Source organism: Triturus cristatus, chromosome 2_2, assembly GCF_964204655.1.
Source record: "Triturus cristatus chromosome 2_2, aTriCri1.1, whole genome shotgun sequence".
NCBI classification, from domain to species: domain Eukaryota; kingdom Metazoa; phylum Chordata; class Amphibia; order Caudata; family Salamandridae; genus Triturus; species Triturus cristatus.
In genome coordinates this window covers 351986654-352003665 of record NC_140582.1, presented here as the reverse complement: position 1 = coordinate 352003665, position 17012 = coordinate 351986654, and the positions used below count along the sequence as shown (strand labels likewise).

At 48.5% G+C, this 17012-nt stretch overlaps 1 protein-coding gene across 2 annotated transcripts in view; it reads right to left on the bottom strand.

The window, feature by feature from the left end:
• The window catches only part of CENPE (centromere protein E), a 1911253-nt gene that overhangs the window by 1586983 nt on the left and 307258 nt on the right, over positions 1-17012 (bottom strand). For both annotated transcript variants that reach the window (XM_085641421.1, XM_085641422.1), the window contains exon 23: positions 2729-2883. In XM_085641421.1, coding sequence (XP_085497547.1) covers positions 2729-2883 — 155 coding nt within the window. The remainder of the gene's footprint in view (positions 1-2728; positions 2884-17012) is intronic.

Here is a 17012-nt window from a genome sequence, read left to right as displayed (position 1 = left end):
GCCACATGTCAGCCCCTGGTAAATGGTACACTAGGTACCCAGGGCCTTGTGACCAGGGAAGGGCCCCTAAGGGTTGCAGCACTTATTGTGCCACCCTTAAAGGCCCTGTACCCTGACACAGACACACAGAGACAGACACAGAGACAGACACAGAGACAGAGACAGAGACAGAGACAGAGACAGAGACAGAGACAGAGACAGACACAGAGACAGAGACAGAGACAGAGACAGAGACAGAGACAGAGACAGAGACAGAGACAGACACAGAGACAGACACAGAGACAGACACAGAGACAGACACAGAGACAGACACAGAGACAGACACAGAGACAGACACAGAGACAGACACAGAGACAGACACAGAGACAGACACAGAGACAGACACAGAGACAGACACAGAGACAGACACAGAGACAGACACAGAGACAGACACAGAGACAGACACAGAGACAGACACAGAGACAGACACAGAGACAGACACAGAGACAGACACAGAGACAGACACAGAGACAGACACAGAGACAGACACAGAGACAGACACAGAGACAGACACAGAGACAGACACAGAGACAGACACAGAGACAGACACAGAGACAGACACAGAGACAGACACAGAGACAGACACAGAGACAGACACAGAGACAGACACAGAGACAGACACAGAGACAGACACAGAGACAGACACAGAGACAGACACAGAGACAGACACAGAGACAGACACAGAGACAGAGACAGAGACAGAGACAGAGACAGAGACAGAGACAGACACAGAGACAGACACAGAGACAGACACAGAGACAGACACAGAGACAGACACAGACACACACAGAGAAATAACAGGTTAAAGAGATGTTAGAGTTAGATGAAAATGTCAGTTAATGTGTGCTCCCACCTGGCAGGAGCTTATTTGCAGCTTCTGAGGTGTGCTCCGCAGGACACCCTGAGTGAACTGGCCCCAGTGGATGTGGTCTTTGGGTCCTTATCAGGCTCTGAGAGGAGGGAGCAAACCACTATCCTCTTTAAATATATAGGTTGGCCTTGGAAAGCCTCGGAAAGGGGTGCTGCCCAACTCCCTCCACTTATTTAAAAAATCTGCCTCAGGCATGGGGACCCCGGGACCTTGCGAGGCTAGGGAAGTGGTCCATGCAACCCACTCCCCTTTTTCTGTGGGTTGCATGGACCCCTCCGGTCCCAGGGAATAGGGTCCCCGGGGCTTTGCAAGATTCGGGAGGTGGGCAGCAGGCCTTTCCTTTATGTTATATGGCAGGCCCTGGGGGATGGGGTTACTGGGACTGAAGATGGCTCAGGGAGAGGGCCACACACATATCCCCCATCCCAAATATTTATACCTAACTATACCCGGGCCTTGGCCCATCCTGGGGTGTCATTAATATAAAAAACAATGGCGGAATTATTTTTTTATTTTTTTTGCTGCGGTCCCGCTAGAGTACTCCATGATTGTGGTAAAAACAACAACAAAAAAAGGTTAAAAATCCATTTTGGCCCTTGGGATGGGAGCACAAGGGATAGGGGTCAGCAAATCGCACAACCATCCAGATAAACAAATATTTTTGTACCTACATTTCTCAAAAACTAATGAATGGATTTCATGAAAATCACAAAAAGCATGCTTCCTGGACCAAGAGCTATCTTTCTGCCAAATTTGGTGTGATTCCATTCAGCAGTTTTTACGATCTCTCATTCCCCAAAAAAGTTAATGGAAAATGCATGCAGATATTGCCTAGGTGGGTCTCCGACAACCCTCTAGCAGTATACGCTTAAAAAACAGACAACTAGATAGTAGTTTATAAGGAATACGCCAGTCAACTTTACAGACAAGATCAACATTTGATGCTTAAATGTTCTAAAACAGACACTGGCCACCACTCAGAAAAAGGTCATTTGGAATCAATCTATATCACCAAGTTATGAGACACGGATTTTGCTTTTCTTTATGAGGATTTTCAGAAGCTTTGTAATGGAGCGTTGGAGTGTTGGTGGGAATTGGGTTCAGAGGTTGTGTGTATATTTCAGTGGCCATGTAAATGCGAGTGCGCAAGAGTACGAATGAAAGTACGAGAATGTAATGATGTACTTCTGAGAGCACGTGCACAAGCGCCCTTGGAGAAATCTTGCTGGCAGGAAAAACAATATTTACCACAGAAAAGTTCTCAGATACTTAGAACATTTTCTGTTTTGTTTACTAGGTCGATATTGAGACATACCTATTATTCTAAGCATGTCTTGACCTACTTTGACTGATGAAGCATCATGTTTCCATGTAAAGAAAACGTGCATTGACAATATTTAATTGTTAAGTTGACATTTTGCAGTTTTAGGTGACAATATGCTGTTCCCAAAGCTTTCTGGGAACAACACAGCAAGGGGAAACTTGCAACCAAAGTACATATTAAAAAATGCTATTATATTTTTATGGTGTCCAAATTCTTTTAAACCTAAGTATATGGACGTCAGAAACAAAACTTAAATTCTCTATACTGTAAGGTGAAGTAAGTGGACGCCAAGTCACGCATTCTCGAGTAGCAGTGATAGGATCTGGTGGCTAGTTGAAGATATGTTTGTGCATTACCCTTGGAGTGAGTGGACATTTTTAAGATTCAGATATCGAAAAGATCCCATTAATGGAGACTGTGATATAACATGCAAAGGATAGTGGCTAAAAAAAAAAAAAAAAAATGGGTCCCTTTATTTAGATCATCATAATTACCTGTTTTTTTAGCCTCTCAACTTTACTTGGCAACATTTTGTAGTCCGGTAGCACATCTACTTCTTTTTGTAAATCAGACTTTTCTTCAATAACTTTGTCCAGCTGTTGTTTCAAATCATTAAGGTTTCTTTCCAATTCCAAACGTGAGACAAGATCTAAAAGGCAAGAAGAAAGAAATGCATGTCAGGAGTAGAAACGCTCCAAAAAGTGGCTTGTAGTTCATCATTGGCATGTTTGTGATTTTCATAATCTTTAGAATAATTCCGGCAGACTGGGTGATACGCAACCTTAAAAACACATACACATATCTACATGCATACACACACACACTAGATGTTGAGCTTTATTAATCACAGAGCTCAAGGGCTCAGTCTTCCGCAACAAGATGGAAGAAAACAGTCTGCCCCTCTAACCCAACTCCCCCTTCTCCAACGAAAAATATACCACAAGCAGAGATTCACCCTCCAAACAGTATTAGTCTTTACGACTGAAGCAAAAAAATAATAATCATGGAACTGTAGGACAACCCTAGCTTATACAAGGTCGTCAAATCGACTAGACACAAGGAATCCTCTATTGTGGTTCAAGATTTACAGGATGATACAACGTAACAAATTGGATGTTCCGTGCATGCCCTCTTTTTTCATGGGTACAAAAATGGACTGTAGACATGACACACAGTGCAAGGAAAAGAGCAAAAGTCAAACACCCAAAAGAGGTCCGACGTGTAACAAGTTTATTTGTGCACCAAAGGCCAAATCAATAATGGCTTGGTATACATTTTATAGGGGTATGGTAGTCTGGAACTGTCTGGTACACACAGGCATAGTCACAAAGGAGAGCAGAGCTAGGGGCTTAAGTGGTTCTCCCTGGAGGACTGGGAGGGTGAATGGAGCCTACACAGAAAGCAATAAGCTTGGGGATGAACAAAACTGTAGGGGATCTTGTGATGTGCCAAGCTAGTAGAGGACCTGAAGAGACTCTTTCAGTGTTGCAAATTGCGTGAGCCTTCATTGACCCCTATATCAGGTGACTGCTTTTTGGAACAGAGCTTTGTGCTGCTTGGTTCCTTGAAGTTGTACTCACAGGCATCTTTCAGGTGAGCATTGTACTGGTCTTGGTCAGGAGGGGCAGCTACTTTACTTACTCATAGCACTTAAGTGGTCTTCATAGGCCCTTAAAGGATATAGTTCAATCGCAAGCCTTAAAGGACGACAGAAGCAACAGGACCCTATTAAAATGTGTTTCAGCTGATGCAGTCTGCTTGCGGTCCAGTCGAACCATGAAGTATTGGTCACAAGGGACCAGCAATTATAAAAAGTTGTGGCCTTGGCAGGAAGCTACAACCAAGCAAAATGTCAGCATGTTGTTGATTATCACTCCTTGAATAAGAAAGAAGTGTATATCCTCACCTTTTTGTCAATCAACTGACAGCAGCCTGAAACAAAAAAATAGCACTTTCCAAACATTCCCCTACTGTCAAATTAGTGCACACTCAGTAGAGTACCAGCTGCGAACGGTACTGCTGCAAAGCAGAAACAAGTATACAATTAAGCAGTCCAATCAAAACAGTAATTTTTCTTATTTCTTCTTTATTGGGTTCTAAAAATGTTCTTCATGCGACATAAAATCAAAAATAGCCACAGCCAACATGTTTAGTTCTACAGAACCTCCTCAGGGCATATGAACTGTAATGAAATCTGTATCATCAAGATTACTTCAGAACCCACAAACATTGTAGTCTTATCTCAACACATTACAAAGCATTTTATATGGAAAAAGTAACTCTCAACCTTCTCTCATATGGTAATTGTAGGAAAGTGGGTTTTTGTTGCAGTAAACCTCCCCCACACACACACGTTTACCAGAATTATGATGCCCATTAACCTAATGTGCCCTGGATCCCTGCCAATCAGGTTCCCAGGGCCTGTGTTCTTTCCCAAAACTGTAGCTTTGTACTCCCCCAATAGTCACCTCTCTGGCCACATGTAAATACCTTGTAAGAGGTACTATGGGTACCAAGGGCACTGTGACCAGGGAAGGCCTCTAAGGGCTGCAGCACATATTGCACCACCCTTGGAGGTCCTGTACCTACATACACCCACCCACCCAACTATGCACACTTTCCAGGCTGAGTGTTTTGGTGCAGAGAAAACTGAAGACCACATGGCACACACATACCTGTGTGCCATAGCTGCAACCCACTTGCTATGGTGTAGGTAAGTCACCCCTCTAGCTGGGTGACTTATACCACTGGTGAGGGTGCAGTTGCGTGAGCACTGTACCCCTACAATGTCTAAGTCCATCCTTAGCACAATTAAGTGCAGTAAAGCCCTAAAGGGTATATGGTCTGGGAGTTTGTCATTACAAACTTCACAGCCCCATAATGGCTTTACTGAATTCTAGTAAGTTTGGCAGCAAACTTCACAGCACAATAAACCCACACCGACGCCAGTGTGGGATTTATTATAGTAAGCACTCAGAGGGCCCCCTGAAAAACATCCAGCCTCTGGTGGGTTCCATGACAGGTAAACCCCAGCCTGCCACAACAAGACAGGTTTCTGGACCCCCTGAGGAGGGAGCCTCCGCTCCCTGGGCCCAGAAGCAAAGCCTTTCCTTTGCGGAGGTGTTCACACCGCCCCCAGGTCAGGAAGAGCCATCTGTGGCACGATAGCTTCAAAGGCCCCCCCAGCCTCTTCTACTATGGGAAGCAGGCCCAATCCGGTCTCACCCCCTTATGGCAGGAAGACCAGCAGGAAAAATTAGACAGCCCACCTCTGCCAAATCCACCCCTCAGCTGGAGGAGGCAAGGTAAAGCCCACTCTTCATTGCCCGTCATTTTGCAGATAGCAGGCACTCTCCAATCAGGTTTAGGGATTGTGCCCACTCCTCCACGTGGGGTGAGCACACCAAGGGTGTAGTCACCCTAAGATCAGTACCTCATTGGCTACTTACTCGAGACCCCTAAAAAGCCTAATAAATACAGTATTTAGGGGGAAGTTCTGAACCCAAAAGGGTGATTCCTGCAAGAAGGCGGCGCACAATAGAGGAGACTACAGAGAAGAACTAACTTTGCCCCAGCCCTACAGGCCAGTCTGCAGTTTCCAGAGATCCTGCACCAAAAGTCGACTTGTCCTGCAGCCAGCGACCTCCAGTACCCCTGGGAAGACTGACTGCCTTCAATAAAGACTGCATCTCCTGCGAACAGCAGCACTGTTAAAAAGAAACTACAAAGAAAAGCTCTAAGTCTGCCGAGGATGACGAAACCCGATGCCTGGAACCACCACTGCACCCATCACCTACGGCCCGAGTCCAAGTGGCTTACCGGTCCCAGCAAGGTTCACCAGCACTCCAGAGTCGAGTCCACCGTGGGTTGACCCCTCCAGGACTCCCCGACGTCGACTGCAACCTCTGCTTGGAGAATTCCACCCCCCCCCCCCCCCCCCCCCGACAAAAGCCCAAACCATCAACCTCCATAGGATTGAATTGGGTTCCTGACCCCTCCGAAGCACCCTGCACCCGGCCATCCCTGCGCCGTTGGTGGTGTGGACTTTGTTCTGACCTGGGACCCCCTTTGCCCGGACCTTAATCCTAGGAGCTTGGTTCCCGAGACCGAGTGGCCTGCTCGTGAGCAGCCCCAAACGGAGGTGCCCCCTAGTGCCGCTGGTGGTGCAATGTGAGTGCCTACCTGAACCTTGGGGGACCTTGGTTCTAAACGCCCAAATTCCCACTTATAAGTCGCTTACTTACCTGTGAAATCGATAACCATTTTTCTCCCTTAGGAACCAAGTTACCAGTTTTTGTTCCTAAACTGTTGTTGAATTTAACTTTTGAATGAAAAATAAGTGACTGTGCTTTACAGCCAGAAAAGTGTTCCCTACCTTGTATTGTGAGATCCCCGGTGAGATATCTAGGCATACCACCACGAGTAGTCGTTATATTCCAAAAGTATTCAAAAAGTAATTACTGTGCAATTAAAACTGCTTTTTGAACCAATACAAACCTGTAACAATTGTAAATCAATTCCCAATTGCACTTCTTGAAAGTTCTATGATTTAAAGTACATTTTACCTACTTGTGCCAAGTCGTGCTTGGTTCTAAAAATAAAACGTAAGCATATCTTTTATACTAGCCTAATTGGTCTGAATTGAGTCTTGATTGAATAATTATTATTACACACACTCTGGATAATCCTAACTGCTCACCCTGACTACCACAAAGACAGCTGTTACTACTTGCCTAATTTAGCCTATGCTATACCCCTGGGGATGCCATGGACTCTGTGCACACTATACCTTACTTTAGTATAGTATATACAAAGAGCGCTTCCTACGGAAATGTAGCAATGCATAGATATTCTCCACCTCGCAATGGACCAATGTAGACACCATAGTCTGCTTTCTATATCGGAAGACAAAAAGAGCAATTGATGGATGTAATACTGAATAATGTCAAACATACACCACCAGTACAGAAAACTGGGACTGAAGCCATCATTTTTCTGCTCACCATGCCATTTCAGTTTCGACCCAGCCACATACAAATCAGTCTTGACCCTGCTCCCCATGGGAACAGTACAGCCCGAACTGCCAGTCCAAACTAAGGGGGCGTGGTGAGCAAAAAAAACGATGGATTAAACCCAGATCTGTGACTGGGGGGTGAATGTTTGATTTGTTCAGCATTCTGTCCATCATTTTTTCTTTTTGCCTATATCAAAAGACAGCACATCTGTGGAAAAGAAATGTTTAGTGGCTGGGTTGTGCAGTTCTGATGTTATTGGGATGAGTGATGCTGAGGACTTTGTAGTATTAGTTAATCTCGGCTGTAAGTATATTGGACACCGGTGGCAGGGGGTGGTTGGAGATGGGGGAGGGGGCTGGCTTGATTTGTGATTAGAGTATCATTCAGTTAAACTAGTAATGAATCACTTTGTTAGCACAGAACGGTCTTCTACACGATAGTGGAGTATTACAGCGATGTGCCGCTAGTGGGAGATAGCCTAAGAAATGTAAGCGTGTGCGCTGTATGTTAGTGATGCTGAAGGGCAATGGGACAAGTGATCTGAGGGGTTGTTATGATGTATATTGAGTATTATTAACGTTGCATTAATTGCCAGATGTTTTTTGCAAATTAATAAAAAAGATTTAAAAAAACAAAATCAAAAGACAGCACATAACATTTCAAGAAAAGAAAAAAATCCCTCTTTTTGCATGATCACCCGCATTGTTTTGCTGCCTTATTGCTGATCTTTGAAAGTATGCATGCTGGTGCACTGCTGTCATGACCCAGTGTATTTGCTCCGACCCCTAAAATATAGCAAAATCAGCCTAGGTTTCCAGGATGGCCATAGTACATGGTACAGGAAAATAAATAAATGGCATGGAAAGCCAATGTCATCAGGGGGAAGAGGGCCTGAACATATTGAGCCAGCCACTAGGCTGACAAGAAATCATGGCTTCAAGCCTACCTGTGTAGACTGACGGCTGCAGCTTCTAAACCTGTAAGCAAACCGGACAAAATAACCCATTTTGAAAGGAAAGAACACTACTTTTTTAATTATTAAAGAAGTCACTCCTAAGTAGGCCTTGTAACCAACAAGGTATGTTGCCTAGTATTTAAAAGGGGTACATGCAGAATTTAGAGTTGACATGTACCTACAGTGACTAGTCCCCAAAAGCTCAACTATCTTTTGTTTAAGGTAAAGTACATAGGTGGCTCAAACACCACTGATTACGTATGATTTTTAATAGATATTTATGAAAAGTTACTTTTTAAAAGTTAAATTGTCTCTGTCTGAATCTCCAATAGGCCAGTTAGTACTGTCCTGCCAGGAGCAGGGACCTGTTTTTGCTTTCCCCTAATGAGGAGTAAAAACTGCCCCCAGAGCAGAAACAGCAGATTAGGTATTTTGGCAGGAAGATCTGGGTGTGAGGTAGGTGACTAATCTCAGTTCATGATCCTCTCAGTTCATCAAAGGCAGATGGGGAGGGTCCAGGAACTTCATTAACTTGAAAGGGACCAGGGTGAGGACTGTCCATTCATAGATTAGTGTAAAGGAAGACTGGGGAAAAGAAACCTTTTCTTCCCTGGGCCATCTGTAGCCTGCCTGGCACTAGCCCATTGTGATCGGGAACTTGTCCCAGAACCATTCTGGTGTAGTTGATGAGGGATGGGCTGCGCATTTCCCTAAACACAACTCTAACTGACACACTAGAAAGCTCCATGAGGGCAAAAATGTGCTGCCATATTGGATTTTCCTCAAAACTGTGCATTGTGGGTCGATTTGCAGTAGTGAAAATAGGATGTGCTACAAAATTGGAAGAGTTGCCAAGGGGACTTTTTCTCTCATTGGTTAGCAAGTGCCTGGGAGTTACCCCCACCCATATGCCTATACAAGTGATTACTTACCCACAGTTCATCAGAACACTTTCTGGACTTGTAGGACAAAAAAAGTACTGGACCTGCTGTCTGTGACCAGTATGGAGATCTAATGGGCTCGACCTGCTCCCACTTGTACCCAGGACTGAGAAGTGGACTCTAACAGTCAGCTGGCTGACCTCCTGTGTGACTACAGGGTCACAACATACTACAAGAAATGTTTCCTGGCATGGACAGCTAACTAGTAGCAGCTGGAATTGGACCGGAGCTTTCTGGTGACCTCTGCAGAGTAGGTCTGGTAACTCAAGGCTGCCCCTGAGGTCCTAGGAACAATAGAAGAGACCAAGAGGAACTACTCTAGAAAGTCTGATAAATTGGGACTTTAACAATTTTTGGACTTCCAAGACCTGAAGAGGTTCAGCAGGGTTCATAGCAAAGGTGTCAGACGTTGAAAGAACGTTGTCAGACTTTGTTTCAGGCTTGCCCCACTGGAGGACTTTGAGCTCCAAATAAAGACTAAGTGCAAAAGTAGAAATCTTGACCAAGTTAAGGTGAGGAAAGTATCAGACATACTAGAGGACTTCGGCAGGCGCAAAATGTAAATTCTCCAGCTAGGAGCTTTTTCCGTCAAAAGCAACACTTCAGGAGGACCTTGTCCAACTGCTATTAGACTGCTTGAGCAAACTTTAGAAATTCATATTTCCAGTTCCATTTATACATTTTTAGTAATTTTGGTGTCACTTTTCCTATTGGATTTTTCTCTAGCTTCAGAAATGGTTGTGGAGTTTTTATTGTTTTGACTAATTATTTTGGTATTACTGCACAAGTTTCTTACCTTTGGTAACAACATATCTGTAAGAAATATTAGTTAGTGATAGATTCCTTACCTTACAATTATCCCAGGAGTCAGACTGGATCTGGAAAGTTTTCGTCAGCAGTACCCCTGCGTGTCGGAAGGTGGCGTCGTGGGGCTCTGCGTCCGTCGTTGGAATCGTGGTCGGCGAGATGACGTAGCGGCAGCTACTTAGATGCCGCCCTCGCGCGCTGTCAGTTCTGTACACAACTTTCCACGCCAGGAACGCAGAGCCATGCAAGATACTGACCACTGGTGCCTTGAAACTAGGGCCCTGAGAGGGATGACCTTAACCCTATAAAATCAGTTCGCAGAATGGAGAGGATGGGTGGGGCGGCAAGGAATCTCTCTCTAACTAATGTTTCTTTCAGATATATTACCACCTAAGGTATGCATCTGAAAGAAACACGTTAGTGATCGATTGCTTACCTTAGAATAGATCCCCCTACAATACCAAACCCGGTGATGGGTCTGCGAACAAAGATCACATCAGGAAGTCCCGGAGAACAGAACGGCCAAAGAAGCCATCTCTCTGGACTTGGCTGTCCAGGCAATAGTGCTTAGTAAAGATGTGCAGCGAGGCCCAAGTAGCTGCGTGCCAGATGTCTTGTAAGGGGACAACACGTCCCACTGCCGTAGTGGCAGCCGTCGCCCTGGTGGAATGGGCGCGCAGCCCCAACGGAGGTCCTTCTTAGCCAGAGAATAACAGGCTTTAATACACAAGACGACCCATCTGGAGATATTCCACTTGTGTATGGCCCGACTTTTCTTGGCGCCAACGTAGCCAACAAAGAGCTGGTAATACACCCGGAACTGTTGTGTGCGTTTCAGGTGAAATGAGAGCGCACGTTTTGGGTCCAGACGGTGGAGCCTCTTCCTCTCTGGTAGGACGCAGAAAGGAGGTGGGCAAAGTGATGGTCTGCCCGATGTGAAAGGCAGTGATAAACTTTGGCAGAAAGGATGGACGTGTCCTGAGCAAAACCTTGCCCGGATGGACAGATAAAAAAAGGAGGCTTGCAAGAAAGAGCCTGGAGCTCACTCACTCTCCAAGCAGAGGTAATGGCAACCAGGAAAGCAGTCTTCAGAGTTAACAGACAAAGAAGACAGTTGTGAAGAGGCTCAAAGGGAGCGCACACTAAGAATGTGAGAACCAGGTTCAAGTTCCACTGTGGCATTACGAAGGGAATAGGAGGAAAAAGGCGAGTAATGCCTTTAAGGAATCTGTTAACAACAGGGGACTTGAAAAGAGAGGGCTGATCAGGGAGCCTGAAAAAGGCAGACATAGCAGAAAGATAGCCCATGATAGTGCAAAGAAAGAAGGAACAGTAGGACTTCAGAAAGAGGGGCAGAGAAGGGATCCACAGCATTTGCTGTGCACCATGCCACAAACTTGTTCCACCTGCAGGGGTATACAAACTTAGTGGAGGGACGTCTGGCTGCCAGAATGACATCACAGACTTCAGGAGGCAAGTCAAAAGGAATCAACTGCCGCTGCTCAATCCCCACACAAGGAGGTGGAGGCTGGACAGGTTCGGGTGGAGGACCGTCCCCTGCTGCTGCGACAGAAGATCCTCCTGAAGAGGCAGTCGGATCGGGGGATCGATAGTCATACTGAGTAGCTCGGGATATTAAACTCTTCGTGCCCAGTCCAGAGGCACAAGTATGACTTGGGCCCGGTCGCACCTCATCTTCAGCACTCTGGGCAGAAGTGGTATAGGCCGAAAGATGTACAACAGACCGCAACTCCACTTGCGACGAAAAGCGTCGCCGAGCAAGTGCCGCCTTGGAAATTCCAACACGCAGTACTGCTGACATTGCGCATTCTCTTCGGTGGCGAATAGATCTAACCAAGGCTCTCCCCACTGTTGAAAGAGACCTTGCGCCACGGCCGAGTGAAGACGCCATTCGTGATCCATCATTCACCAGCGGCTGAGTTCATCCACCCTGGCGTTCAGAGAGCCCGCCAGGTGTTGAACCACCAGGGTGATGCCCTGATGTTCCAGCCATGTCCAGAGGCGCAGAGCCTCCTGACATAGGGTCCACGACCCCACCCCGCCCTGTTTGCTGCAGTACCACATGGCGGTGGTGTTGTCTGTGAACACCTGCACTACTCTCCCCTTGACAGAGGGAAGGAATGCCTTCAGTGCAAGCCAGATCGCCCGCAGCTCCAGAAGGTTGATATGGAGCCGGGACTCCGCCGGAGACCAGAGGCCTCTGATCTCCGCCTCTCCCAAGTGGCCCCCCCATCCCAGGAGGGACACATCAGTCACCACCACTTCCTCCAGTTGGGGTAGGGAGAGGGATCTGCCACTGACCCAATCGCGGTCCGTGAGCTACCACTGCAACTGTCTTGCAGTGCCCTTCGAGATTAGGACGTGGTCGGACAGGTTGCCTTGATGTTGAGCCCACTGGAACTTCAGGTCCCACTGCAGAGCCTGCATCCGCCACCTGGCGGGATGTACCAGCAGGATGCAGGAGGCCATCAGCCCCAGAAGTCGCAGCACCAACCTGACCGAAACACAGGATAGAGGCCGAAAGATGGGAATCAGAGCCTGAATATCCCGGACCCGCTGTTCCGGAGGATAGGCCCGGAACTGCGCCGAATCTAGAACCGCTCCGATGAAGAGGAGCTTCTGGGAGGGTCTCAGGTGTGACTTCGGCACATTGATGGAGAACCCCAGCAAATGCAGGAGGTCGGCTGTAGTCTGGAGGTGGGAGACGACCGTCTGGGGCAGCCCGCCTTCAACAACCAGTCGTTGAGATAGGGGAAGAATGGAACACCTAATCTGCGCAGATGAGCAGCGACCACCGCCATCACTTTCGTGAACACCCGAATGGCACTGGTGTGGCCGAAGGGGAGCACGGTAAACTGAAAGTGCTCGTGGCCTACCGTGTACCGCAGGTAACGCCGGTGGGCCAGCAGGACGGGGATGTGGAAATATGCATCCTGCAAGTCCAACTCTACCATCCAGTCTCCAGAACCTGAGCTAAAGTGAGCATCTTGAACTTCTCCTTCCGGAGGAAGGCGTTCACGCTCCTGAGGTCCAAGATAGGGTGTAGGCCCCCTTTGCCCTTCTAGGGAACCAGAAAGTAGTGGGAGTAACAACCCCGTCCGATTTCTGGGCCAGGAACGCGCTCGATGGCCCCCTTGGCCAAGAGGGCCGTAACTTCCTCCTGCAGAAGTTGCAAGTGATCCCCCGACATGCGGTGGTACTGTGGTGGTATGGCTGGAGGGGTCGCCTCGAAGGGGAGGGAGTAGCCCCTTCGGACGATTTGCAGCACACACCTGTCCGACGTGATGGTACGCCAGTGGAGCAGGTGATGGCGAACTCTGCCTCCCACTGGCATGGAATGGGCCTGAAAGCTCGGACTAGGAAGACTTTGAGGCACATGCCGCGGGAGACGATGTGGACTGACCGGCTCTCTGTCCCCCCTGCTCCACCACGGCGGAATCCACGCCCGCGACCGCGTTGAGGCTGGTTCTGCAGCCTGTGGCTGGATGGACATGTGGGGGCGCCCCTTCCTTGGCCACGAAAGGGGCGAAAAGCGGAATTTTGCGGGCACGGGGCCGAGAGGACCAAGGACTTGGCCGTAACCCTGGAGTCCTTAAAGCACTCCAGCGCACTATCTGCTTTGTCGCCAAAAAGGCGACAGCCATCGAAGGGCATGTCCATGAGGGTGCTCTGGACATCCCCTGAAAAATGTGTGGACCTCAGCCAGGCACGACGACAAATCGCCACAGTCGTCGCAATCGCTCTACCCAGCGAGTCCGTGGTGTCAAGTCCACATCCAATGGAGTACCGTGCTGCATCCCGCCCCTCAGTAAGAGCCTGGGCGAGCCATGTCCTGGCTTTCTCCGGACACTGGGGCAGCACGTCCGCCACCGTATCCCACAAGGAGTGGGTATAATGGTCCAAAAGGCACGCGGTGTTAATGGACCACAACCCCAAACTGAGGAAGGAAAACAGTTTCTTCCCAAACCGCTCCAACCTTTTGGATTCCCAATCTGGGAGGAGCGGACGGGAAGGCGGTCTGGGACGTAGAGGCCTGGATAACGAGACTCTCAGGGGTGGGGTGTACCGACAGAAAGCTGGGGTCGCCCGGAGCAGGGCGGTGGCGCCGGGCCACGTTCCGATCCACAGGAGTGACTGTGGAGGGCTTGGACCAAGTGCCCATCAGAACGTCAGTGAGGGACTCATTGAACTGCAGTAGATGCTCCGAAGAGCTTACTGGTGGTTGAAGCACCTCAGTGAGGAGGTTAGTCCTCACGGCCGCTGCAGGGATCTCCAGGTGAAGGGCCTCGGCAGCCCTGCGCAGCACCACAGAATATGTTGCACCGTCCTCCGTAGCCACGGAAGGAGGAGAGATTTAGCCAGTGTCAGGCAAAGTGTCGAGACCACTGGCATCCCCCAGCTCGTCTGCCCAGTCCTGACTTAACTGGCACTGCTGTGCCAGAGGGTCCTCAGACCCCTTCCAGTCCTCCCCTTCATCCGTCTCCTGGTATACAGGTAGAAAGGACGGTGCCGGGTGGTAGATGAAATGCTCATACCTCGGTGCCGGAGACGGCGCAGGGCGACGCCGTTTCGATGCCGGACCCGGACGGGGCTGAAACTAGGGACGGCGTCGTCCAAAGACGGCGCCAGGGGCGGCACCATAGGGGTCAGTGCCGGCAGAGGGATCGTAAGGTCAACCGGCGTCAACCGGGATCCAGGTCTGGATCCCACGGGGACCTGCGGCGTCGTGACAGAAGTCGACAGTGCCGAAGCTGCCGGCTCGCTAGGCCTCCCAGTCGGACCTGCGGGGCCCGGAGGCACGCCTCGACAGCAGAGCGAGACTCCTCATGGCCACGAGGAAGTCCCGAATCTCGCCCGGAGTCGCATTAGGCCCAGGGACCGGAAGGTATGGGGCCGGACGCGACTCCGACGGAGCCGCGCGGGTGGTGCCACCCGAACCCTCGGCCGAGTCGCGCGAGGGGAGTCAGAAGAGCGGTGTCGCTTCTTCGACTTCTTCTTACTGTGCCTCGACTTACCTGAATGCGAGGACTTCGAACCCGACGTGCGGTGATGACTTCGGCTCCGCGACCGGTCCCTCGACCTCCTCCTCGACCGTGACCTCGAGCGGCGCCGAGCCGACTGACGGATCTCGAGGAGCTTGCGGGACCGCTCCCGCCTAGCCTTCGAGGTCCAGGCCCGGCAGTCGGGGCACGACTTGTCATCATGGTCGGCCCCAAGGCAGTAGAGACACCGACGGTGGGGGTCGGTAACCGACATTAGTCGGTGACAGGCATCACACAGCTTGAACCCGGGCATCCATACCGGCATCAGGAGTCGAGGTCGACTCGAAAGAATAGACCAAAAAGTCCAAAATGTTAGGCAAAAAGTGACTACGGGTATGCTCTTCCAGGATCTGCGCTTACTGACGTCAGCGCTTAAGGGCGGAGTCTAAGTACTCAGACGACGTCATCCCGGCTATCACGACGACGGACGCGGAGTCGCAGATGACGCATGCTGACGCGCAAGGGTACTGCTGACGAAAAATCTTTCCGGATCCAGCCTGACGCCTGGGGATATTCTAAGGTAAGGAATCTAACTAACGTGTTTCTTTCAGATCTTGATCCTATACTCTTCAGTGGCGAGTCCAAAGATCTCAATCAGGGTACCCTACATGAGGTCTTAGGACTCATCATCTGTCCCAGTGAGTGTCAGGAGTCTATCCCTGCACTTACCAGCGAACAGTTCCAAAAGCAATACTCCTCAGTGTGACTTCTTCAGCTTTCTCATTCCAGAGGCCCTCTCAAAGGCTCAGAACCATTTTCTGATGTCATCACTTTCTCATATTCGGGGACAATCCCTTTGGGGATTTTGTCAATAAGAGTTCACTCTGCCCCTCGGAATTATGTTGCTGCCACCATTTACGGATACTAGGCCCACATCTGCTCTCTCCCTTTCTATAGCCAGGAGTCTATCTGTAAGGGCCATTGTGCGAGCCATTCTTGCTAAAAGGAAGTCCTCCTCATTGAGGCTGTCCTCAATGAGGTCATCCTCACTAGAGGGATGAATCTCTATCATACTCTGCCAAGAGCTACTTGAGCTTAGCCTTGGTAGGGCTAGCTTCTGTTTTAATTTCGTAGTTCTTGCAGAAAGCTACAAAATTACCAACTATGTTTTTTGGATCACTCAATATTTTACTTAAGTTGGGGACATTTTAGACTAACAAAAAAAAACTTCTAGGTACTTTTAAGCCCCAACTACAGTAAACGTTTTAGACTTCTAAACACCTTAAAACTACTGGTACTTAATCGAAATTTAGATAAAATTGTCAATTCAAAAATATATTTGAATCTAAAGGCAATTTTGGATTTTAGTTTTTCAGCTGAATGGTATCATCAAATGCAAAGTCCTAGATCCCACCACTGCCATCTATGTAGGACTCTGGCTCTGTATATACTACACCAGAATGAGGTATAGTGTGCGTAGAGTCCACTGGGTCCCCAGAGACTTTACAGAAGCTCAAGTAGAGCCTCAAGTAGGTAATACTAATGCGCTCTTTTGTGGTAATGTGGGCGAGCAGTAAGGATTGTCAGAGGGCAGTGCTAAGCATTTGTTGTACACACACTGGCAATAAATGATACACACACTGACCAAAACCGAGACCAATTGTTTGTAAAAAATATTACTCACTTTATCGAACCAAAGATACTTTGTTGCATGTAAATACGTTTTGCAAAAGAATTACTTTTGAAGATAAAAAGTGAACACCCAGTGCAATGATCAAGTTACTTAACTTCGGTAACACAGTATCTGGTAGAAACAATATCTAGCTGCAGATTCCTTACCTTTGAATTTTCCATGCGTCTGGTTGAATTCAAAAACTTTTTTGTGATCAGTACCCCTGCGCACTCTGTCGTGTGGGTCCATTCAGCTCCATGTGCTATCGTTAGCAGCGGTTATGACATCGTGGTCACCCATATAGGCGGCAACCAGGCACGCGGACTTCCGTACTTTTCACTTTTCCACGCCAGAAGCACAGAGCCAGGAAGCGACTGACTTGAGT